At 41.0% G+C, this 25,928-nt stretch overlaps 1 protein-coding gene across 11 annotated transcripts in view; it reads left to right on the top strand.

The window, feature by feature from the left end:
- The window catches only part of HIVEP1 (HIVEP zinc finger 1), a 145,989-nt gene that overhangs the window by 99,413 nt on the left and 20,648 nt on the right, over positions 1-25,928 (top strand). For all 11 annotated transcript variants that reach the window (XM_082344487.1, XM_082344491.1, XM_082344486.1 and 8 more), the window contains 4 exons: positions 8,977-14,945; positions 18,156-18,289; positions 19,000-19,175; positions 23,784-23,885. In XM_082344487.1, the coding sequence (XP_082200613.1) occupies positions 8,977-14,945; positions 18,156-18,289; positions 19,000-19,175; positions 23,784-23,885 (6,381 nt within the window). The remainder of the gene's footprint in view (positions 1-8,976; positions 14,946-18,155; positions 18,290-18,999; positions 19,176-23,783; positions 23,886-25,928) is intronic.

Below are 25,928 nucleotides of genomic sequence, written 5' to 3'. Positions count from 1 at the left end.
GGAGGCTCTAGGGGAGAATCTGTTTCGTTGATCATCAGGCAGAATTAAATCCTTGTGTGCGCCTGAGTTCCTCCTCTCAGTTCAAGGCCATTCCCAGCCTCTTGAGTTCACCTGAGTTCCTTGGATCCTGGTTCCCCTCCTCCATCTTCAGAGCTAGAAATGGCAGGTCAAGTCTCTCATACTTCAAATCTCTTTCTTGCCCCTTCTGTCGATTGACTAAGTTTGAAGGGGTCCTGTGATAATCCAGGATAGTCTCCCCATTTTAGTACCTTAACCTTATCACACCTGCAAAGTCCCCTTTGCCACGTAAAAGGGCTTATCATAAGGTCCCTGGGATTAGGGTGGACTTTTACAGAGCCATTATTTCGCCTGCCAAACTAGTGTATTGTGCACTACAACCTTACGTGGCGTTATATTTTAAAGCAATGACATTTTTAAAATTCTTTTTAAAATTTCCTTTCGTTTTTATCATTTTCAGAGCTCTTTATTTATATGTATAGCTCCACATTAAAGTTTTAACCTTTCAGTACAGGTCTGCTGGCAGTGAATGCTCTCAGCTTTTGTTTTTCCCAAAAAAAGTCTCTGCTTTGCCTTCATTGTTTGAAAGCTATTATTTTTTGATGTAGAATTCTGGGTTAGCAGTTTATTTTTTCTTTCAGTGGTGTTAAAATGTCACTCCATAGTTTCTGTTGAGAATTTGGCTTTAATTTTTATCTTTGATTCTCTGTATAATTTTTCTACCCTCTGGGTGCCTTTACCCAGCTTTTCTCTTTACCTTTAGTTTTCAGCAGTTCGAATATGATTTGTCTAGGTGGTTTTTCTCCTTTTCTTTTTTTCTTTTTTTCTTTTTTAACTTTTATTGCTTTTTTGTTTCTTTTCCACCTTCTTTCCTCATTCTTAATCTTTCTTATTCTTATTCATTCCATGGGGGTTCTCTAAGCTTTTTGGATCTATGATTTGTTGTTTATTTTTGGAAGATTCTTGGCCATTATTTCTCACATATTTCTACCTCCCTGTTTGTTCTTTCTTCTCCTCCTGTGATTCCAATTATACATGAGACCATTTGATATTGATTGTCCTGTGGCTCTTAGATGTATTGTTCTTGTTTCCCCCCCCCCCATGTTATTTTTCTTCTTTGTGTTCTGTTTGGTTTATTTTTATTGGCCTATCTGTAAGTTTACTTATTCCTTAGTTTTGTTGAGTCTGTTAATGAGCCAATCAAAGGCTTTCTTTATTACTTTGTCTTATTTCTAGCGTTTTTGTGTGACCCTCCCACTCTGTTTAAATTCCCATTTGTGAATGTATGCTGTCAACGTTTTCCATGGATATTTTAACATATTAATTATAGTTATTTAAACTTCCCTGTCTGAGAGTTCTGACATCTGGATCATCTCTGAGTCTGGTTCTTTTGGTTGCTCTGTCTCTTGACAGTGGGTTGATAGTGCACATATCTTAACTTTTTATTGAATTTTGGGAAGTGCGTGCCTCACAGTAGATACTGAGTTCAGTAGTTTTTAATGGCTGGAAATGGGCACTGCTCTTCTGTCAGGTCATCAGGCGGGGAGTTGAGGCAACCTGCTCAGGAGTGGGGCTGCGTTAGGATTTTGGTTCACTGTGTTTATCTTCAGTGTACCATGCTGGCCTCCAGTTCTAGCAGTGGCCTGCCCTTTCCCTGTGCTTATAGCAGTGCTGGGATCTGGAGTCTCCCCCTCCTTGCCCCTCTGCTCGTAGTAGAGTGCTGTGCAAGGCTGTGGTCAGGCAGGTGAGGACTGCTCTTTATCCTGGTGCAGCCTCAGTCGGAGGCAGTTCCATGTTCCCTGCTGCTCTCCCAGGGTAGCAGACCTCTCATTGTACTGGAATGGGATTTTGGTCCCGGGACAGTTTCCTACCTCCCCTGGGATAGAGGTTTCCTCATCTACTCTCCCTCCGGTCACAGTGGGTTTTACCCAAGGCTGCTGCTCTTTTCCCAGCAGCTTAAGCCTTCAGGCTTTTGCTCCATGTCAGAGAAGCGTTCAGGCAGGGCCTGGGGCTTGGCGCCTTTTCTGCAGTGGCAGCTGAGCCCCTCCCGCATGCCCGCCATGAGCACCTGGGGGAGGCCTACAGAACAGAGCCTGGGTGTGCGTGTGAAGCCCCCTGTGTCCAAGGCCAGGCCAATCCACCCCATGCTCAGCCTCCAGCAGTTTGTTGCAATTTGGGGTGATGCTTTCTCACTCGTTCGCGAGGCTGGCATGTCTTCCTCCACATTCTCCCCCCTGCTTGCCCCAGCAGAGCTGGTCCACACATCCCTTTGTGGAGTTCAGGCTGTTTGGTTGCCTTGTGATTCTGCTTTATGGTGAACTCAAGAGAAGTTCTGATTTTTGTGATATTTCTGGCTTTTTCTTACTGTTTGGGTCAGGGCAACGCTTTTCGAGTTTCTATATCCTCAGGCAAGAATGGATGTTGAATTTTATTAAATATCATTCACTCTTATTCAGAATGGTCATGTGAGTTTCTCATTTATTCTTCCTGATGTGGTGAAGTATATCAATGGGTTGCCTGATATTAAATTCATCCCTTATTTTCTCTTACTCGGAGAATTCTTTCATTAGCAAATATTTTTTTAACACCTATTAAGGGCTGGATGTATAGGGATGAATAGTAAATATAAGATCTTATAAATCTCATATTCTAATCAGAAGGTAGACAAAACATATAAGTAGATAAATAGGGCATTTCAGATTGTGATCATAATTATGAAAAATAAGCAGGGTTTGGGCAATATGGGGCAACTAATGTAGGCAGGTAGACAGGAGGTAACACTGATGTTAGGATTTAAAGGTTGAAAGTGATCCCGGCATTTAGAGTTGAGAGTAGGGAAGGCTTTTGAAGAGATGGCAAGTCCAAGTTCCCAGGGGCAGGAAGGAGACAGGCCTGTTGAGGCATCAGAGTTCACCCACGGCTGAAGCACAGTGAGGAGAGGGAAACGGTGTGTAGGGGGCTTGGGAAGCTGGGTAGAGGACCATGCTGTCTTTTGGCCAAGTTAGATGTTTGAATTCCATTCCATGAGGAATGGGAAGAACTTGGAGATGGATGTGGCTTTCTGTCGCTTGCTAAGTGAAATCAGTTGTTCCCATATCTTACGTGGTCGGGTCGGTCCCTGGCTGCTATACTTGTAGTGTGGTTCTTCATTGCACATTAATTTATTTGTTATCTGTCTTGCATTTTCAGTCTCTTTCTCTCTGCTGACTTTTACTTCCTGTTTATAAGCACTCTCAACACCCCTTATCCTACAGAAACCCTGCTGTAACCTCCTCTCCTCTGGTACCGGCATCCTGCCTTTCTCTCTCCCTTCACAGCCACATTCCCAGAACGTGGTCTGTATTTGCTGGCCCCGCTCTTCCGCAGGCCCTCCCTCACTCCTTCCCCTTTTGTGATATGGTTTTTACCCCCCGGACCCAAGTGACGACTGCTCTGAGATAACAGCCCCCCAAGCCCAGCAGCCTCGTGTCTCGTCCTGTTTATCTGAATGTGATACTTAACACTGTTGCTCACGTCTTCCTCCTTGTAAGTCTCTAAACCCTGGCTTCCTGAGCACTTCACTGTCACATATTTTGACTTATGTTTCTTATTACTCCCTGTTTCTTGTCGTTTCTAGCTCACCCTTAAATATAGGGGTTACCCAAGCTTCTGATGCCAGACTTCTCTCTACTGTATATTCTCTGTGGCTTATCATTTCTGTACTTTTATAAAAACAGCACTCACTATGTACTCCCAGATCTATGCCTCTAGCCCAGACTTCTCTCTAGGTAAAGAAAAGAATATGCATATATATTTAATATATCATAATTTTCATATTGCTGTGTAATCTTTGTAATTATTTTAAATGGATGTATAATGTTAAGTGGCTCTGCCATAATTAGCCTAACCATTTCCCTATTGAAAATTTCTAATCCAGGGTCTGCAGCTACAATTTATAATTTTACACATGGATATTGAGTTTGAGATTTGGTGGAATGGAAAGTGAGTTGATTTTTTTTCCCCTCCCAAACTAGCTCAGTCCTCCCAGAGAGACAGGAAACCTCAGCAGAATCTTTGGCAAACCTTTCTCAGGCTTTCTTGCTTTGAATCAGCTAAGAGGCCCATTGTCACTACATGAGTTCAAGGTAGCATTTTAACTCTTGCATGAACGACTGAAAGGCCTTCTAAACGGTCCCCCTACCTCTGATTTCTTGATTCTCTGACACAGTATGCCATCAATTGTTAGAAAACAGGTGGTCCTTGTGTCCCCAAGACCTAAGAGAGATCTGAAGTTTTTCACACTGATGTGTCTTGGAGTCAATTGGAAAAAGGATTCACCTTCAGTCAAGACAGGGTTTTAATAAACACACTGTTAGATTGTAGCTCACCATACTTGAGAATATCCAAATGTGAGAATATCCTTTGTCATACTTTAGCTCCTATTTCCCTAACCATTCACCTTTTTCCAGTCAAGTGGCCTCTGCAATCTCTCCAAGCTGTTCTCGACCTCCTACTTGATGGAGAGCTGGCTTGCTTATAAAGCCCAACAAGTCAGGGATTCTGACAGTGGCTATGCTGCCAATTTTGGTCCCTCTTCTAAGTGCGATTTGTGTCTTTTAAATGAATTCCTGTTTGGATTTCTGACCTGTTGATGGCTCAGAATTTCTGCCTGATTGTCAGCCATTTCCAGTAGCATGCTGACCAGAATATAATTTTCAGCAGTTGGTCGACCTTGATTTTGAGCCTTTCCCACCCACTTCCTGATCTGAGCGTGCATTCTCACTGTGTAAGGAAAGAGGGTTGTACTTCATCATTCGCACAAAGAGGATTATGTGCCCCCAAGGATGTCCAGCCCTAGTGTTGGTAAAAAGCAGCAGCTCTGGAATCATACGGTGCTAACTATAAAGCAGCGTTTGTACCATGAGGCAGAGGGAAGGCCTGTGCACTGGGAGGTGGGAGAGTGAGCATATTAAAAAGGCGTCATCCTTGTATGCCTTCCACCACTGTCTCACGGTCTTTCTTTCTGCTTCCTCTAATTTATTTTCATGTTAGTCTACCAAAATAACAAATTGCCATTAAAAGTATTGAAAAACCTAAGCATTGGATGATAAAGAGCTGCTCCCCTCCCATCTTCCACCCCAAGCTGTATTTCTGCTTTGAGGCATTCTGGTCTATACCCTCTCTTAACTCCATGGCCTATGGTAACTGTATACCAGATGTTGTCGACGTAGCCACAATGTTTGATTATTACATTCTTTCCTGTACATAAGGGGGCGGGAGAAAATAACCCCAGTCACGCTTTGATAGGTTTGAAATTAATCAAGATTAAGTTGAGTTGAAAAAACTATCCTGAGTGTATGATTCTCCAAGACCCGAGGGTCTCCTACCTCACACTTCAGGGCATTGGTTCCCAAGAGGAGGCTTGTATCTCTGATTCCTAGCCAGAAGGTTTAGCCATTCACTCTGTGCACGCCAACCAAGGGATGGAGAGTAACAATCACATGTACCTTGCCTTAATTCCACCTCTAGAATGATAACGTGGGATTCACCTCAGATGTGCCTAGTACCTTCCCTCTTTACATCTGTCTCATCTGTTCCACCACCCTCTCCCCTCCTGATAGCAGCAACAGCAACAAGCTCCTTACCTGTAGAGACTAATCCAGCATCAAAGGTCATCCCCTTCCAAGCACCCATGATGGAATGGACGTTATCCCTTGAACGAGGGGAGTGAACCCTGATAAAGGAGATCCAACAAATCTTAGAAGAGTGAACACAACTCAGAAAAACACTGTTGGGAACATATTCTCCATTGAATGCCACTCCCTGTGATTCCCCATGATCTCAGGCAATAGAAAAGCAGAGAGAACGTGAAAAGACAGACCAAAAACTCAACCTTAAAGGAAATATTACCTCAGAAACAGAAGCTTTTTTTTAAGCATTGAACTTAATAAGAACATAAATTTATTAAAGCAACAGTTCAAATATAGTATGAGACAGTAAAACGAGATGATATGGGCAATGCGGAACTTAGGGAACAAAATGAGAACAAAGCAACGTCAGTCCAAAACTAATAAAGGAATTTGAAACTGCAAGGAATTTAATGGCCTGAAAATCAAATTACTGATGTAAGGGAAGAAGCTTTAGATAATTCTAGAAAGAGCAAAGGAGAAAAACAAAAAGATTGAAGCGATTTAGATCATCATAAGGGTGGTCCCGCATAAAGGTCATTTTTTTTTTGGCTGCGTTGGGTCTCCGTTGCTGCACACGGTCTTTCTCTAGTTGCGGCAAGTAGGGGCTACTGGGCTCTAGGTGTGCGGGCTTAATTACTCCACGGCATGTGGCATCTTCCCAGACCAGGGCTCGAACCCATGTCCCCTGCGTTGGCAGGTGGATTCTTAACCACTGCGCCACCAGGGAAGCCCCATAAAGACAGTTGATGTCAGTAAAGTAAAAGAGCCAACCCCAAAGAAAAAAATTGGCCAGAAAATGTATTTGAAGAAATAATAAGAGAAAAATTTTCTGAAATAAACTAAATGAATTTCCTTTTAGAGGTCATTGTGTTCCAGGGAAAAAATGAAAAGTTGTACAGCGGTTAACTCTGAGCTGACTACTAGTTAGGTTATTAGACTTTGAAAATAAAGGTTTTTGCAGACATGCTGGCAGAAAAAAGGCAAGTCACCTCAAGGAGGAGAAACTACCAGTCAGGCTGGCAGCAGCCTTCTCTTTACAAGCTTCAAGGAGTGTGCAAAGTTTTGAAGGAAAGAAATGGTATATTAGCACCAGGTCTTAAAATTCAAATAGAGAACGAAGAGTAAACAACTATGCAAATAGAATGTAAATGTTATAAACATTCATCAAAGAGAGATGAGTCCGTCTTCCTTTAAAATTGAAACATGGTTCGTAAAATCTGTTTAAAATGTGTTTTTTCAAATTCTTAACTTTAGAGGAATTATGTCTATAAAGAAATAGGGATCTTAAGTCATTCCTTCCTTTTCACTTCAGCTTCATTTTCTTTAAGTACAAAGTTGAATTGTACTTCTTAAAAAAAAAAAAAGACATAGAATGTTCCCTTTAAAACTTAATGTGGTATTTCTGGTTTCAGCTGTGGGTTGAATTTTTGCTTTTTTTTTCTTTGGCGTGTAAGCCATTGTTTAATTTTTTTTTTTTTTTTTTTACACATAACTTTACCTAAAAATAAAATCTTATTACAGAAAGTGTGTAAAACATAACGAAATGAACCTGTCTACCCCACCCAAGGCTCTGGTTGCATAGGGTTGTGGTTGGGCTTGGCGTGGGCAGATTTTTTTAAAAATCTCTTGTGTTTCTGCTCTGACAGTTGCCTGAGTTGGGAACTGCCGTTCCTCCAGGTGGCTGCTGGGCTCTGTTTTTGTATTTATTTTAACAGCCTAGTGGCTCTCACTTTTGTTTCTACCCACCTCCAAGCTCCCGGGAAGTGAGTAGGGAAACTACGCACCTGAGATGCTGATCATCATTTTTCGTTTCGCCTGCTTGCTTGTATAGTTAACGAGAGGCATAAAGTACATCGCTGACCTCATTGCATTCGTCCTGAAGAGGGAAAACCAGTGGGGAAACATCATTTTATAAATGAGTGGGTTGAAGAATAAGGAAGGTTTGCTTAACATCATTTTGTAGCGGTATCAACAATACTGATACTTTTTTTCTATTTTTCTTTAGCTCAAATAGTTTCATCATGAGACCCCCCCACACACACACCCTTTTATTTGCCCTTCTGATTATGGTGGGTAAATGTATCTTTAGTGGATTAGTATGCAATTTTTTTCATTAAATTAATACATGAACGCACATAAACTGATGTCACAAGAGGACCAGAATATTTTATTTTATGTAAATTCTTCTGTTAATGCAAAGTGGTTATTTTGGTATAGACATTTTGGTCTAATATGAATTTTTAATAGGTACATTGTAACAGCTATTTGAAAATAATGAGGAATTAGAGTATTTGGCTTTTCTACAAGTAAGTAATATAAGCTTGAATAATTTTTGTTTACGTGCCCGAGGATCCAACAAATCAAAACAAACGAAATTATGGCAAGCAGTTATTGCTCAAAAATACAATAGTTGACAGAGATTGTGGTGGTTGATGCCATTTAAATGGTGATTTATTTCAACACAGCAAGAAATGGAGACGGTTTCATCTCTTCTCTCCTGTTATAAGTTCTGTCTGTCTACCTACTCACCTATCATTAATGGCAAAGAAACATAGCCATTGAATATTTTGTTCAATTAAAACGGTGATTTTTATTTTAAAACTAAGGGCCATTACAACATTATGACTTTAAAATTTTGTTGGTGAAGAACCACAAGTAAGTGTATTATTTTACTTTCATATTTTTCTGTTTATTGATACAACTGCTATATTAACAATTCTTCACGGTTCTATCAGTGAATATCCCATGATCATCTGAGGTATCTTTGTCTAAAAATTATTGTATAGTAACCTTTGTTCTCGTAAGAATATCAGTATTGCCTGTTTTGGAGCAATACTGTTATGTAGAAACTTGCTGAGAAGTTTGCTTTAAAAGATACTAAATGTGATAAGACAAATACCCAGCATTAAAAGGTTGAATTTTCTTCTTTGTGGGCCAGCTCTCTTAAGACTATTGTGTAGGGTCCTCAGCTGCAAGGGTGAAGGGGGAGGATAATTAGTTTTGAAACATCAGGTTCCAGGACTGTGGTGAGATAGGGGGATCAAGAAAGGAACACAATGTTCTAGAAATGTACACTAAGGTCTTCGCACGATTGTTTCAACAGATGTTGATGGCCAGCATTCTTAATATTGCCAGAATGTAGGAATGCAGTTTTATCCAAACTGGCTTTCCTTTAAATTGCCTTCTTCAGTTGTCATAACACCCTTGTGATTGTAATGTTAATCTAAAAAATCATAGTTGGTGTACATACCATTTTACCAATTGGTTTTCTTTATTCTTTTTTGAACAGAAATCTTAGAGGCTGGTATTAAAGGAACTTCAGAATCACTTAAAGGTGTGAAACGAAAAAAGATTGTAGCTGAGAATCACCTGAAAAAAATACCAAAATCCCCACTGAGAAATCCTCTTCAGGCAAAACACAAACAAAATACAGAAGAGTCATCTTTTGCCATTCTTCAGAGTGCGGCGGAGTCCCACAAGAAACAGAATCACAGTCCTGTAAAAAATGGGAAGCAGTTTACCAAACACAACGGAGAAACCCCTGGGATAATTGCCGAGGCCTCTAAATCGCAAGAGTCTGTCTCCCCGAAGAAGCCCTCGTTTCTGCAGCACCCGTCCGAGCCGCGCCGGTGGAGGTCAGAAGGCTCGGACCCCGCCAAGCCCAGCGTCCCCGAGGGAAAATGTGACTCCAGTTCTCTGTCCAGTAAAAGCAGGACTGACCACCGTGAATGTATCTCCTCTCACTGCAGCCCCCCACCCTCCTCGTATGCAAACACCGCGTTCGATGTCTTACTGAAGGCCATGGAGCCAGAACTGAGCACCTTGTCGCAAAAGGGCTCGTCTTGTGCGGTTAAGAGTGAAAAACTGAGACCAAATAAAACTGTACGACCCCCTTCTCACCTGAACAACAGCCCAGTGGATGCCCCCGAGCCGACCCCGCAAGAACCGGCCGCCCAATCACAGCCGCCTCCTCGGACCTCATACGCCGGGCACGTGTCTGCCGCTCAGAAGAACGACCAAGCGGCGCTTCAGGCCGTTTCTCCTTCATATAATCCACACGAACACTCTGTTTCTAAACCTGGCCAACAAAATCAGCAGCTTCCAGCGTGTTCAAGTTTCGCCAGATCACTCACGAGTCTGCAGAACCAGGAGAACGCCCAACTTGAACACGTCTGTAACGCAGCAGTGATGTCATCCGTAGGTGTGACTTCACCCTCCAGTAGAACTCAGGTTTCTCCTCCAAACCAGCAAGTGGATGCTGCCTCGCCCCTGTCAGTGAGCCCCGCCCTTTCCACGCGGTCACCCCCCACGCCAGTTTACAACTCAACTCCTGTCGCCTCTGTCGTTAATCACAGCGTGGAACAAATGTGCAATCTTCTTCTGAAAGATCAGAAGCCAAAAAAACAAGGAAAATACATCTGTGAGTATTGCAATCGAGCTTGTGCAAAGCCCAGTGTGCTTTTAAAGCACATCCGCTCCCACACTGGAGAGCGACCCTATCCCTGCGTGACCTGCGGGTTTTCATTTAAGACTAAAAGTAACCTGTACAAGCACAAAAAATCCCATGCACATACTATCAAACTGGGTCTCGTCTTGCAGCCAGATGCTGGCGGCTTGTTCATGTCTCACGAGTCCCCCAAAGCACTTAGTGTCCATTCGGATGTGGAAGATAGTGGGGAGAGCGAAGAGGAGGGCGCTGCTGACGAAAGGCAGAACGACCCGGGCTCCATGGACCTGCAGCCCGTGCAGATAATGAAAATGGTATCCAGCTCGGAAGCTTTACCAAAATTGGGTTCCATTCCAAGCAATCCAGATCCTGCGGTAGGTGACTTTTCACTACAGGACAGATCTTCAGAACCACAGGCTGTGACAGAGTTGCCAAAGGTTGTGGTCCACCCCATCAGTGTGTCCCCTTTAAAAGCTGACAGCCCGAAGGTTACGGAGTCCAAGCGTGAACCTCCTAGTGCACAGAAACAGAAAGACCTTCAGGTCACCGGTACACGGTCCCACTCAGCCTGGGCATCCTCCCTGGAGATGGATGAGAAGTCCCATCAGAAGGGCGACGTGAGTCAGCCAGAGGGAGAACAAGAATCTCATGTGGGAACAGTACATGCCCAGCTACAAAGGCAGCAGGCCACCGATTACTCCCAAGAGCAGCAAGGAAAACTTCTCCTGAGTCCTCGCAGTTTAGGAAGTACGGATTCTGGTTACTTTTCACGTTCTGAAAGTGCCGACCAAACAGTGGGTCCACCGACCCCCTTTGCCAGGACGTTACCCGCCCCAGAGCAGGACTCTAGCAAGAATAATGGGGCCTCTGCACCTCGTGTCAGCACAGCAGCAGCTTCGGCTCTTCCAGCAGGTGAAAAAGCGTCACTCCTCCCAGGTCAGATGCGCCCACCTTTGGCGACAAAAACGCTTGAGGAACGGATATCAAAGCTTATCTCAGACAATGAAGCCTTGGTAGATGACAAGCAACTGGATAGTGTGAAGCCACGGAGAACCTCTCTCTCACGACGGGGAAGCATCGATTCCCCCAAATCGTACATATTTAAGGATTCTTTCCAGTTTGATTTAAAACCAATGGGACGGAGAACAAGTTCAAGCTCTGATATACCAAAGTCCCCTTTCACTCCCACAGAGAAATCAAAGCAAGTGTTTCTTCTGTCTGTACCTTCCCTCGACTGTCTGCCCATCACCCGAAGTAATTCTATGCCTACCACAGGGTACTCAGCGGTACCTGCGAGCGTCATCCCTCCCCCACACCCACTGAGAGGAAGTCAGTCCTTTGACGACAAAATTGGCGCTTTCTACGACGATGTCTTTGTACCAGGGCCTAACGCTTCTGTGCCCCAAAATGGACATCCCCGCACTCTTGTCAGACAAGCAGCAGTAGAAGACTCTTCAGCAAATGAAAATCATGTTCTCGGTGCCGGGCAGTCCTTGGACGAGAGCCATCACGGAGGCAGCCCCGCTGGTGAGACCGCAGTGGCAAGAAGCAAGCCCCCGGCCCCGGGTTCACACTTGGAAAAGAAGAAGTCTCATCAGGGGCGAGGGACCATGTTTGAGTGTGAGACCTGTAGAAACAGGTATAGGAAACTGGAAAATTTCGAAAACCATAAGAAATTTTACTGTTCAGAGTTGCACGGGCCAAAAACCAAGGTAGCTCTGAGGGACCCTGAGCACAGCCCGGTGCCCAGTGGTGCCCAGCCTCCCATTCTGCACTACAGGGTCGCCAGCGCCACCGGGGTCTGGGAGCAGACGCCCCAGATACGAAAAAGGAGGAAAATGAAAAGCGTCGGAGATGACGACGAACTTCAGCAAAACGAAAGTGGAGCTTCTCCCCAAAGCTCCGAGGGCCTCCGCTTTCAGAGCGCGATGGGCTCGGTTCCCAGTTTGTCTCAGCAGAACGCTGCCGTAACTGGTGACCAGCCGCCTAGAAATATCCAGCTGCAAACCTCCCCGATTCAGCTTGTGGCCAGAGGCCCCGAACAGCCCCCGGACCCGAAGCCGTCCTCCGCCGTGGAAGAGCAAATGAGCTCCGCTGCCCAGGACAGGACAGAGCCCAAGAGACACGGGGCCGGCATCTCCGTCATCCAGCATACGAACTCGCTGAGCAGACCCGGCGCACTTGACAAGCTGGAGTCTCATGAAGGCGCTTCCCCCGTTTCTTTCCAGGAGCTGAGAACAGGGAAGCCCGGGTCTCTGCACATAAGAGGGATTTCCCAAGAGGAAGGCCGCCCGCCCCGGAACACGTCTCAGCCCGCCGAGCTTGCACTGTCAGATGCTGTGAGAGGGGAACTTCAGGAAGGTTCCAAAAAGATCTCAGGTGAGCGACACGTGTTAGGACAGCCCTCAAGACTCGTTCGGCAGCACAACATCCAAGTCCCAGAAATCTTGGTCACAGAAGAGCCAGATAGGGACCCGGAAGGCCAAGGCCACGATCAGGAAAAGTCCGAGAAGTTCAGTTGGCCTCAGCGGAGCGAAACCTTGTCCAAACTGCCAACGGAGAAACTGCCGCCCAAAAAGAAGAGGCTTCGTCTTGCCGAGATGGAGCACTCCTCAGCCGAGTCGAGCCTGGACTCCACTCTCTCCAGGAGTCTAAGCAGGGAGAGTAGTTTGTCGCACACTTCGAGTTTCTCTGCTTCCTTAGACGTAGAGGACGTTTCTAAGACTGAGGCCTCCCCCAAAATCGATTTTCCGAATAAAGCAGAGTTTCTCATGATTCCACCTGCCTCTAATACCCTGAACGTTCCTGGGAGTCACCGGGAAATGAGGCGCGCCGCATCGGAACAGATTCACTGCCTGCAAATGTCGATGGAGGTCTCTGATTTCAGAAGTAAATCATTCGACTGTGGAAGCATCACTCCACCTCAGCCAGCCCCACTTGCTGAATTGCAGCCTCCGACATCCCCTTCTGGCACGGGGGTCGCCGGGCACGTGCCTCTCTTGGAAAGACGGAGAGGCCCACTGATACGGCAGATCTCTTTAAACATCACTCCAGAGAGTCATCTGTCTCCTGGGAACCCATCCTCTTTCCAAACTATCGCTCGTCTTGGTGTGAACACAGTGCCATTTCAGGGGCCTCAGCTCACTCACGCACCTTCAGCTGAGTTTCCTGCAAATACTTTGCACTCCCAGACTCAGATTAAGGACCTGCGAGCAGAAACTTCAAGTTCCAACTCTCCAAACATCTTTCCTGTTCAACAGCTTCTTGGTATCCATTTGTTAAATCAAATCCACATGCCCCTTAGCCTCCCAGACACACAGATGTCTCTGCAGGTGTCTACACAGAGTGTCAAACCAGATGCAAGCCCTGGTGGACATGTATCTTCTAAAAGTGAGGATTGCTTTGCTCCCAAGTACCAACTTCGGTGTCAGGTGGTCCCTTCGACCCAGCCTTGCACTTCTAACCCTGTACATCCTCTGCCAAAGCAAGTTCTTTCAGACCCAGCTGGGGCCAACCATCGTGCGACCTCGTTGACATTACCAGCCAAGTTAGTAGAAGCCACGTCTGATTCGTGTCCTCTGCCGCCACTGAAGGTCGGGCCTCTCGGCAGTCAGGTACCGAAGGTGCCAGCGTCCTTTGCACTGCCCTTGCATCTGCAGAGTCGGGTCCCAGCGTACTGTTTCACCACAGCCACAGCTCTGCCACAGATCCTAGTGACCCAAGATCTAACCAGTCAGCCGATTTGCCAGGCTAATTGTAGTATGGTGCCAATCAGCGAAGAACAAAATTCCGTGCCAAAATCGCAATACGATCACCGAAATGCTTTGCCAAACCCAGAGGGAGAACTTGTCTGCGAGAATGTTATTTCAGAGATGGGCCAAAATTCATCTCCATCAGAATCCTTGCCTGTAACTCAGAAAATGTCTGTTGGTAGACTTTCCCCCCAGCAAGAATCTTCAGCTTCAAGTAAAAGGATGTTGTCCCCAGCAAATAGTTTAGACATTGCCATGGAAAAGCACCAGAAGCGAGCCAAGGATGAAAATGGAGCTGTTTGTGCAACAGATACTAGACCGTTAGAAGCACTGAGTTCAGGAGCTCTTGAAGTTAGTAAGCAGAAGAAGCCTGTTCTGGTGAGGCAGGTTTGTACCACGGAGCCCCTTGAAGCTGTGATATTGGAACAGGATATTTTTTCTCACCCTGAAGTTAGTAGTGAGGCTCTGCATTTGACTGATGTTTCACCAGCTGATAATTTGTCGCCAGGACCCTCCAAGCCTGTGGTTATAGAACCTATAAAAGAATTGCAGGAATTTGAAAGCATCCCGTCGGCCACATCGCTGACTCTGACAGTTAGAAATTTAGCTGCCCCTGCAGAGAAAACTCACATTTCTCCTTCGGAACATGTAGACAGTAACCAAGAAAGGAAGTCACCAGGGGTTAAAAATCCAGGCGACAAAGCGAACATCCAAGAACAGAGTCAGTCCGCAGCCACCACTCCTTCCGCGTGTAAGGCCGGTGACACACAGCAGCCGTCCTTCCCCAGCCTGAAGACTGCCACCAGCTTCACGTGGTGTTACCTGTTGAGGCAGAAGGCCCTGCACCTGCCCCAGAACGACCAAAAAACTTCGGCCTACACCGATTGGACCGTGAACGCCAGTGATCCAAATCCACTCAGCTTGCCTACCAAAGTGGCTCTTTCTCTCCTGAACTCAAAACAGAAGACCGGAAAATCTCTATATTGTCAAGCAATAACGACACATTTCAAGTCAGATTTATTGGTCTATTCAAGCAAATGGAAAAGCAGCTTAAGCAAGGTACTTGAAATATCATTTATCTTCAAAAATAGTCTGTGCAAGTTAGTTCCAACATGTCTGGATGCCTTTAAAGATTTCAATTGGAGGTTGTATTTTAATTTTGAATGACAAATTGTGCTTTCTAAGTGGACAGTTATTTGAAAGAAAGAATGATAAGTTTACCCAGGGCGTTATACTGATAAAGATTACCCAGAGTCCTCTAAGATTTGATTTTCTTGTTAGGTGAGAGAAGATTATGTTTATGCTTTATCCCTGCTAATGAAGGGGAACAGAGGTGTGAATATTGGAGATTGTTCTATTTCATTTTAAAATATAAGCAGAGACCCATTCATCCTTGTTTTATGCAAATCTGACCACTCTCCCCTCACCATGTTGATCCCAGCTCTCTTCCTGTGTAGCTCTGAGAATCATCTTAGTACTAGAGAGAAGATTCACAAAATAACTGTATACTTGATAATTAAGTTGGTTTGGTCAGGATTTGTACAGTAAGGTCGTAAAACTATAATTTTGGGTTATTTGTGGAATAAAACTATAATTAGAGTTGTTGGCTTTATAAAATGGGGAAAATCATTTAAATGATTAAGAATAAATAGATAAGGGTATTAGGTTGGACTCTGGACATTCAGAATTATAGGTTAAGTTCTTGATCTCTACAGGCTCACAAGCACATGATACAGGTTCATAAGTATTTATTTATCAATAAGAAAATATCACAGTATCAATATTATAATAGAAGTGCCTACAACTTTAATAAAAGAAGGAAGTCTCTAACACTGCCGGTAACTTGAGGAGGAGGTATGGATACAAGGAAGATATTCCATAAGTGGTGATACTTCAGCTGAGTCTTTAAAAAAGAAAAAAAAAAGAAATAGGGATTTTTTTTCAGGCAAACAAGAGTGAGAAATTTTAGTAGTCTGTCAAGTGATGTGGAAGTGAGAATGAACTTAGTTCATTTAAAGAGCCCCGAGGAGTCCAACATGCCTAGAAGGTGTTGGAAGTTTGAAACACTGACGTAGTTTGAAGTTGGAAATGTAGATAAAGACCAAAGAATATGCATGGTGGTAGAGAGCCTTTGGTACTTTCTCAGTGGAGGAGGGTGCATCCAAACCATTCAGAATTTAATTTTTAAATGCTCAGACTCTACATCTACTAAGTCAGATGGAACATGAGACTTGAGCGTGAGAATTTAAACAGCGCTTCATGTTTGTATGTTCCTGAAGTGCCTATGAAAAGTGGCTCTCCTTCAGTACCAAGTGCCTTGGTAGAAATCCCTTGGGAAATGCACATCTGGATTTGGAGCTGGGAGAGAGCTCCGGGTGGAAGGTGTAGAGATCGTTCAGTGCATAGGTGCAATTAATGAGGTCTTTAGAGAGAAGGGCCTGGAATGGATCCCGAGATCCCTACTATTCAAAGGCTTGAGTGGATGAAGAAAGTCCACATAGGAAATGAGAGAGATTGTTCATAAAGGAAGGAGGGGGGGGACTACGAGAAAGTGGTATCACACAGATAAAGGAAGAAGGTATTTTAAAGAGAGTTGTTCAAGCCAAGAGGTCAAACAAAGATGAAGACTAACATGGTTTCTGGACTGAAGGGTTCTAATGTCCCAGAGACATGAGTTATATGGGCAGGTGGCCGTGGAGGACTCGGTACTGGGTTGACTGTTAACTCACAACCCAAATGCGCATGTATTTATAATTCAAAATGGAAGAGAACAGGTCGATGCTAAAGTGAAAGCATTTCTAAGAGAAGCAAGGTGTCAACAACATAGAGTGTATAGAGCGGTCAAGCATATAAACTAAGGAAATAGTAAAGATTTTGGCATTTAGCTTGTTGGAGAATAGAAGTCAGATTTGATAGCAAGAAAGTGAGCAAAAGATAAGTGGGAATTTGGTACTGAGAAGAAGGTAAGAAATAGGATTACTGTTAGAGGTGTAATGTCAAGGAAAGGTATGTGTGTATTCCAAACCTGATGTGTTTGCCAGAAAAAGAGGAGACAGTTGCATGTGTACATGTCAGGGTCAGTGTCATTACCTCTTCACACCACCTTTTTGAGACACTCAGGCCAGCAGCGTTTCTTTACGCCTGGCTTTGTAAGGACAGGGCCTTCCCAGGGGGTTCTTCCCGAGGCCACATAGGCCCCTGGGTCCATGATGCACACACTCTCTTGTCACTTACTGTTATTATGTCATCGCAGTATGATAGCTGTCTACTTGGTGGTGTAATTTTTAAAGGAAGTTTGTAACAAAGAGGACCTTGATCAGAAAAGTTGTGCCTTGTGTTGGGCTTGGCCAGAGGACTGGAGTTTGAGCCCTTGCTGTTAACACTTGACGTTGGACAAGTGACTTAACTCTACGCGTGTCCTTCCTCACTGGGATGTGATCCACCAGTGCTGGCTGCTTCACAAGGATATGTGAGAGCAGAGTAGGCTTGGGAGTGAGAAAAGAGGTTGTAAATAGTGCGGTTGTATAAAATCATAATGTCGCGTCACTACAGAGTGTCTGTAGGAAAAGCACACACTGTTTATTATTCTGATGTTCACTACTTTTTTCTAGAGATTTAAGTATTATCAGGCCAAGACCTAACTTTTGACCTGACCTATAATTCACAGTTATCAGTATTCAGGAACTTTTGAGAGGATATAGAGAGGAAACCTAACTATGGTTTAAAATGATGGGAGAAGGGGAGAATAAAATATTGGGAAATGGAGCTTTGGCTCTAACTTTACACTGCATTGATGTTGAAGGGAAGTTAGTCATGTTTTTCAGGAGTATGAGACATTATACCATAAGGGGGTAACTAGCTCTTTTCCATCTTTAAATAATAAACTCTTTAACAGGTATACTTAAACTGTAGTATGAGTGGTTGGTTAGCTATAAGAAAGACTATTTAGTTTATTAAAAAAGGTTCCTAAAATTAAACTCATGGAATACCAGGGTGGAGGGTTGTAGAGTCTTTATTTGGGGGTGTCAGTGGAATGTGGTGGGATTTTAAAGTAGCATAAGATGTGTCAGTTTGCTGTGATTCAGACAGATAAAGGAGGAGATAAAGCAATGACCTTTAAAGCTGTTACGTCCTTGAAACGCCTTCCATTAAGCTAACCGTATGCACTGTACTCTGCCATGTTTTAATTTCCAAGTGAAACACTAGCATGTTTGTGTTTTCAGTTTTATTAAATTAGTGTCTCTCTCTTTTTTTTTTTTTCCCTTTCAGAGAGCATTAGGTAATCAAAAGTCCACAGTAGTTGAATTCAGCAATAAAGATGCCTCTGAAATTAACAGTGAGCAAGATAAAGAAAATTCCTTAATCAAAAGTGAACCAAGAAGAATTAAAATATTTGATGGAGGGCAAGTACAAATTTTCCTTCTTAAATGTACATTTAAACTTACTTTTTAAATGTACATTTGCTTTCATGTGAATGAAGACTTACCAGTGCCGATTTTATATAAACGTTGCAAGGTTTCTCAGCTTATTAACAGAATCTTCATGACAAAATACATGTTAGGTATTATGTTAAATAATGCCATTTTGATCAAGAAAATGACAACTATTTAGAAAACATTGTAGGTTCTAGGAGGCAGCTAAGCACTAAGTTTTCAGAGTGAACCCTGGGTTTCACGTTGATTCATAATAAGGAGTGACCTGAAAAAATCTGCTCTAAAAGAGATGAATCATTGCCTGTTTGATGTCTTTAGTGAATTCGGTTGTGAGAAAGATTGTAAAAGCCAACGGTAGTTAAAATGAAGCTCAGAAATATTTCAGTACTTATAGCTGTGATTGAATTTAACAATAAAGAAAATTTTAAAGCAGTCACTTAGAGGAACTATTTTAAAATTAAACCTGGTATTGAATAAAGTTGTTTGATTAGAATTAGCTATTAGAATATTGTGTTGATGTGAAAAGCTGGAATATTCTGTTACTTACATGTGCATAACATTTATATTGATTGAGTGTAAAAATTGTGCCTTTTATTTTTTAGGTTGAATTTCAATCATCAGTATTTTCTCAAAGACATAGTATCCAATTGCCCTATTCATTTTCCTTTTCTTTAAATTAGATATAAATCAAATGAAGAGTATGTATATGTCCGAGGCAGGGGAAGAGGAAAGTACATTTGTGAAGAATGCGGAATCCGTTGTAAGAAACCTAGTATGTTAAAGAAACACATACGAACCCATACAGATGTCCGCCCCTACCACTGCACTTACTGTAACTTCTCCTTTAAGACTAAAGGTATGAGATGACATCGCTTCATGGTCCTTTATTATATGCATTGAGTTAGTAGAGCTAAGACCCAACTTTACATATTCCTTGACCAAGGAAGCAGTAGCTAAAATAGAATAATATGAATTACATCTTGTCAACATCGTAGTCTTATCTCTTTATATATTTCTAGACCTCTTGAGAAAAAGTTTTTAATTACACACTTTTAGAATATATGTAATAAATATGACATTTGAAACGGAGCAACTGCCCTTTTTTCTTTTACTTCCCAAATTAGAGTTGTATAACATGATGACTAACACGTTTTCAAAAATACTTACTTTGGAGCTAAAGAAGAAAAAAGAAATTTTCATGATCATATTGTAGATGTATTTCAGTGCTAAAAGTTTAAAGAAAAAATTAAAATAATAACTACAGTAAAGTTATACTGATTACATTCATGTTTTATTATCTAATTTTAGTCATGCATAGCCATTTCTTTTTCTTTCCCATGAAGCTTTTTTACTGAAGTACTGTTGAATATCAGCTTCAAAAAATTTCTAAATTTTGTACTATTTAATGTTTGTGGAACTCAGAACTAGTAATTAAAATTATATTTAGTACCATTTCTGTATTCTTTATATGTTTTTATTTAAATTGTAAGCCTTTATTATAGTTAAGGTAATTTTACTCTCTACAAATTTCCTGTGACATATAATGAATAAATACACTATCATAAAATGTTTGCTTTCTCCATTAGGTTCCTTGTTTATGAATCATTATACAAAAATTTCTTGCTTGAGACTTTAATTTCGTATACCACCCTTTAGAAAGTAAGAATCTCGCAAATACAAAGCAATATAATCATAAAATTATTTGTCTGAAAGGAGAAAATCTGTGAAAAATATTTAATCAATTTTTTTAATAGAACTACATTATTTTTATCCCTTTTCAGTTAACATTTGCTTTTTTTTCTGATTATATTGGTTGTCTCTGCAGTTTTTGTTTTAAAGATTGATCAACTCTTCAGCAAAATTTATTATATTTTTTGGCCAGTATTTATTGGCATTTAAACAGTTATAGTATGTAGCAACTAAATAGTTTCAAATTAGCTCTCCTTAAATGCCAGTAAAACCTGAAACAAGAATGATGGGGGAAAAAACAAAACTGTTCTTCAGATAGCCTTGAATATTTCTAAAGTTTCAAGAAATCATAAGTCAGAAGGAACCCTAATTCTGTCATTCTTAGGTTGTGGTATGGAACCTTCTTCTGGAAATGGAGGGTGCATTTCAGGATGATTTTCCTGATCTTATGTGAAGGCTTTGATAGGATTAAGTGCTTTGATCTTCTAACCCAACTTACTGCTTTTACACTGGTTTTGATCCTATGATTAAGAAACGTCCGTCTTAAATAATTTACAGTGTGAGACCAGGAGACCAGTAATAGGCCAATATTACAAATAAAACATTACCAGTTACAGAATGATGTTACCAAACAAAAGAGGATCCAGGTATGATGTGAAATGGGTGTTTCTCAGAAGAAGGAGGAAAAGGAATCAGGATATTTTATAAAGTAAGGGCAAAGAAAGGAAGGAAAATTTTAATGTGGAAAACAAATGAAACTACAGAGATTTCTTGGCAAAGAAAAATATTATGAATCATCAAGTATTAATCCTAATGAAATAACTCAAGCCAACATCATGTAAAATATTAGATAAATGTTTGTTAAATGGTGGACAGGGCATAGTGATCTTTGAAGAGTGAGCAGTATATGTTAGCAGTTTTCATGTCTTTCATTTCTCAAATATGCTGCATACCTGAATTTACATTAAATTTTTTGTTTTGTCAGATAATTCATTGGAATTATGTGATAAATATTTATTTGAAGAAAGCTACCCTAGCTAAGGAGACTGGTGAAGAAAATATTAGAAATTCAGTATTTTCCTATTCTCGGCATGGCAGTTCTCTTTTTTATGGTCGCTTCCTTGTAGAAGTCTACCTTTTATGAATATATGCCAAACAGATTCCATAGTACCTTGTAAAGGTAGCTAAATAATAAAAGACTTGTTTTTAGATTAGGCTGTAAATTTTGCCCTACTCTGATTTACTTTGTTGTCCCATTCTTGAATGTGTCTGGTTATTAACAGAAGGTAATAGTGATGTAATGGCATGCTATATAAATAGGAGTCTGCAAGGATAGCATGGTACTATCAAAGGAATGATCTGTCCTCCTAGAAGTTGATGCTTCTGATGGTAATGCTTGTAAGTCTGTACTTCATCAGTTGTCCTCTCGGTTTATTTTATGAATGCATTTTCAAAATAATTTTAATTGATTTGTTTTCACTATTCTGCTTTAAAGGTCAGTCAGCTCAGTCAGTGAGCTTGCATCTCTGCAGGATTTAGTTCCATTTATAGCACAGAAAGCTGGACTTTATATATAGCTATAGGAACCCAGAAACAAAATCGTTCATGCCTTCCAGAGGATTTATATTAATGTTCAATAAATCTGTTGAAAAATTTATCTGTTAAGTTAATGCACAAAGCTTACAGCCTTGCTAGGGGATATTTGCATTCTAATGTGCATATTTTGCATATTGAAATGCAAATTGTTTTATTATAAATTATTTAAGAAGTTGGTTAATAATAAGTAATAGCTCAAGTTATGAGAAAATATGCTTATTAAAAACTCATATTCCCAAATTTGCCTAGTTAACAATTATACATTAACTTCTCAGAAAGCAAATGACCTCCATGGCTGTCTGTTTAGGGAACAAAAGCATTTTGAAAGAACTTAGTGGACCTTGTGATTTGGTTTATAATATTGTCATCATACTAGAAAGTGTTTTGACTAATAAGTGGAAATTTCAGCCACAATAAGATGGGAAAACTATTCTTCATAACTTTTAATGTGAAAATGTTGAAGCATACAGAAAAGTAGATATTTGCATAATGAACACCAGTATGCCCATCACGTTTTAATAATTGTTAATAATTTGCCATATTTGCTTCATATTTTATTTTTAAAGTGTATTTAAGGTAAATGTCAGACATGGCCAAGTCATTTAAGCCGGGCGTTATCTCTAGAATCACAGAGGTCAAGGTTTGCTGGATCTTAGACATTATCTGGTCCGGTCCCTCTCTTACACTTGAACCCTTTAAGCACTAAGCTCTGGGATACTGTGCATACTAACTAGTGCAAGAATTGGCCTAAACGGGTGTGACCAGTCCCACGGGCTTAGTGCAGTTTTAGTGGAGGTGAGGCTCTATAAATACTGCAATTTTGCAGGTCTTTCAGCTACCACAGACTCAAATCTGGACCAATGATTCAAACATTTGTAGCTCTTCTGAAGGTTTATTCTGAAATACTAATTTGCCCTGCTCGCCAAACTCAGCATTTAGATTTTATTTTCAAAAGAGATGATTTTCCCTTCTTGGCAATTTTGTGTGTGTGGCATTATCTACTCAAGCTGCTTGGTATCCTCAAGAGAATTTGAGCTCTCCCCCTGCATTAATGATCACTTGGGGCCAGCATGCCCAATGGTTCCCAGTTAATCTGGTGATACTTACAGAGGTGTACACCAGCTGCCAGAGGAAACACACCTCTAGGGATACTATTATGAGACTTGTAGTAAGTATGGTGAAGTAAAATTAATGTAGGAAATTCTTTCTCTTGTTCCAAACACACAGAAATACTATTTATAGTACAACAACCAACTGTAGTTTTAAATAGATAACCAAGCTTGAAATTTAGAAAGAAAGATTCCCAGCCACCAAAAATAAGGAAACTCCAAACTAGCATGGTGAACAGATATTAAAAAAAAAAAAAAAAAAAAAGTCCATAGGGACATCAAGCCAGATATATGCCCACAGGCCTGGGGTTTAATGCTGCCAGATATATGCCCACAGGCCTGGGATTTAATGCTGCCAGATATATGCCCACAGGCCTGGGGTTTAATACTGGCCCTGGAATGGCATCTGAGGCCTCTGAAATAAGCATGGCTCTCCTGTCCAGTGACTTTGGACCATGTGGGGAAAAAGCTGCCTGCTAAAAAGCAAAACCCTATACCTGTGCCATGCCAAAAAAACACCTCAAACTGATCCAGAATTAGTGGAATGAAACTGTTAAGGTCCCAGACAGAAGCAATTGGAAGGCTGACCCATAGAGATGTGTCTACAACCCAGGGTACTTAAGACTCCATGGAAACCAATCTTGCTAAAGATAAGTTTACAATAAAAACTAAAAAATGTGCAAGGAAATAAAGTACTATGAGGGAAAGCCAGCGGACACAACTGGTGGAGAATTCAGAAACCACAGAGCATAGTGCAATCTGAAAGGGACTTTAAGTGTATATAAAATGTTCTAAGAAATAAATAAGGACTAGAGAATGATAACCATAAGGCAAAAGTAGACATTATCAAAGTAGAGGAGGCAGATTTGAAAAAAAGAGATTATTACTAATAACAAGGTTATTACAGCATATAGATACCAGTATTATTTTTTTGAGCAAATTTTAGTCATTGGAATTGTATAACCACAATCTGTACTTTCACTTGAAATAGGAATGGAATTTGCCAGTGTTGACAAATGCAATAGCAAAATAATACTATGTAAGCTTAGTAAACATTCTTTTCCCTTAAGGAAATCTGACAAAACACATGAAGTCCAAGACACATAGCAAGAAATGTGTGGATTTAGGCGTCTCAGTAGGTTTAATAGATGAACAAGATACAGAAGAATCAGGTAAGGCTTTATTCCATATTTTTCATAAATGCTATTTACAATGTACTCTTTTTTTTCTTTGCATCCATACTCTTCTTTCCATTCCCACTGATGCTGCTCAGTTCCTACTTTCATTACCTCTTATTTATACTATGTGATAGACTCCTAATCAGTTTTCTCACCTTTCCTTTGTCTTCCTTCCTTTGCATCTATCCCCACTGATGTTAAGTTAATCTTCCTGAAGCATGTGTCTGATCATACTATTCCTCTGCTCCAGGTCTTCCATTGGTTTCCATTTGCCTACCAAATAGAATATGAGCCACTTGACCTCCAGTAATTCCTCAGAATCCTTTATAATCTGATGCCTGCCTACTTCTTCACCTTTATCCCTCATCTCTCTCTTTCACCTGCCCTAATGCTTGAATTTCCTGCTTACATGACACTGATCCGGCTCTCTGCCTATAAAGCCCTCACCCTCAATCCCCACACAAACGTGGCTCCCCGTCTGCATTGGTCAAAATCTTATTTTCCTTCAAGATCTAGCTCAAATCCACTGCCATCATGAAGCCTTCTCTGATTTTCCCTTCCCACACCACTTGCGGGAAGCAATTTTTCCCTTTTCTCAACACCTGTAATATTTTAGAGTTCACTCTCTGAGAGTATTGGATCCCTTTCTGCCATAACTTTTTTGTTGTTGTTGTTGTTATTTACATGCTTCCTCCCTTACCTCTTTGCTGATTCTCAAGCGGGTCATGAGTAGAACTGATGCCTGAGTAGTATTCGCTGCGCCCGCAGCCCTCAGCGCAGTGCCTTGCTCGTGGCAGCTGCTCTGGAAATATTTGGGGAATAAAAACATTTGTTTGCTTCCCCAAATTGTTTATTATTTTGAAAAGGTTAACTGGTTGTTTCCTTAACGATGTTAACTCAACAAGTGGAAGTATTTATCTCTAACCAATTTTGAGGGGAAATAAAGCTGTTCATCTGTTCTGACTAATCAGACAATAGACTTATTTTCTTGTAAGACTTTTTGTTTTAACCCAAGAATTTATCAACAAGAGATAAGTTAAAAAAAAAAAGTTGTCCTATTGCTTTTTTGAAAAACACCCTAAATTAAACATTTACCTGCTTGCTATGTTTTAGTTAGTATGTACTAGTTTGATGTAGAAAAAATTTCCAAAGAGAAAATGGTGAGGACATCTTTGAAAATACAGGTAGAAAAAGCAAATGCTTTTCATTCCACCTGACAACCAGTAACACACTAAATGAATCAGCCTGAATTTGTTTCTAAATATGCAAGAGAAGTGACTCACATCTTAAGTGCTACAGTTGATATGATTTCGTATTTTAAGCACAAGGAAAGGATTGCCTTTAACTTTAATTTTGGGAAATAAGTGGATGTATTATTAGTAGAAGGAAAATACAATCATAACAAACTTAGGACAATCAGGAGGTTTTTAGTGCTTCATAGACACTTTGATGCTCTGATACATATCGGGGATGGCAATATCAGGATTTAAAAGTATATATCAAATTAACATATGTGTAACTTTTTTGTCCTAGGAACATACGTATTAAAAACTGATTTTTGAATGGCTAGGAATTGAATTCTGTGTTGATGTCTTTGTATAAAGACATACATTTAATAAAATTAATTAACTAATTTACTTCTAATGTAAATAGTCTGTTTGATTTATTTTCTGCTCTTAGTAGTCATGCAGTAAATTAACTACCATAACTATTTAAGTGAAAAAAAAATCCCTCTTTATTATTTATTTGCTTTATTGCTATTACGCTGAGCAATTCAGAATTAAAAAGCTAGGAAAAATGAGTAACGCTTTCAGTGAGTATATTTATTACCCAGAGACTAGAAAAGGCACAAAGTAGAGGTTATAATATGAAATACTAATTTCTGAAAAATGTATAAACATTAAAAGCATTATTATTATAATATATACTCTTAGGTGTTTTACTTCTATAAGAAGATGAGTCTTATAAAAATTAAGTAAAATGTAGAATCTTCTAAACCGTCAAGGGAAGGTAGTGTTTATATCCCAAATTTACATA

This window comes from Balaenoptera borealis, assembly GCF_965194805.1.
Source record: "Balaenoptera borealis genome assembly, chromosome: 12".
Lineage (NCBI taxonomy): Eukaryota > Metazoa > Chordata > Mammalia > Artiodactyla > Balaenopteridae > Balaenoptera > Balaenoptera borealis.
The sequence above is the reverse complement of the archived record's forward strand: the minus strand, read 5'-3'. Positions and strand labels throughout refer to the sequence as shown.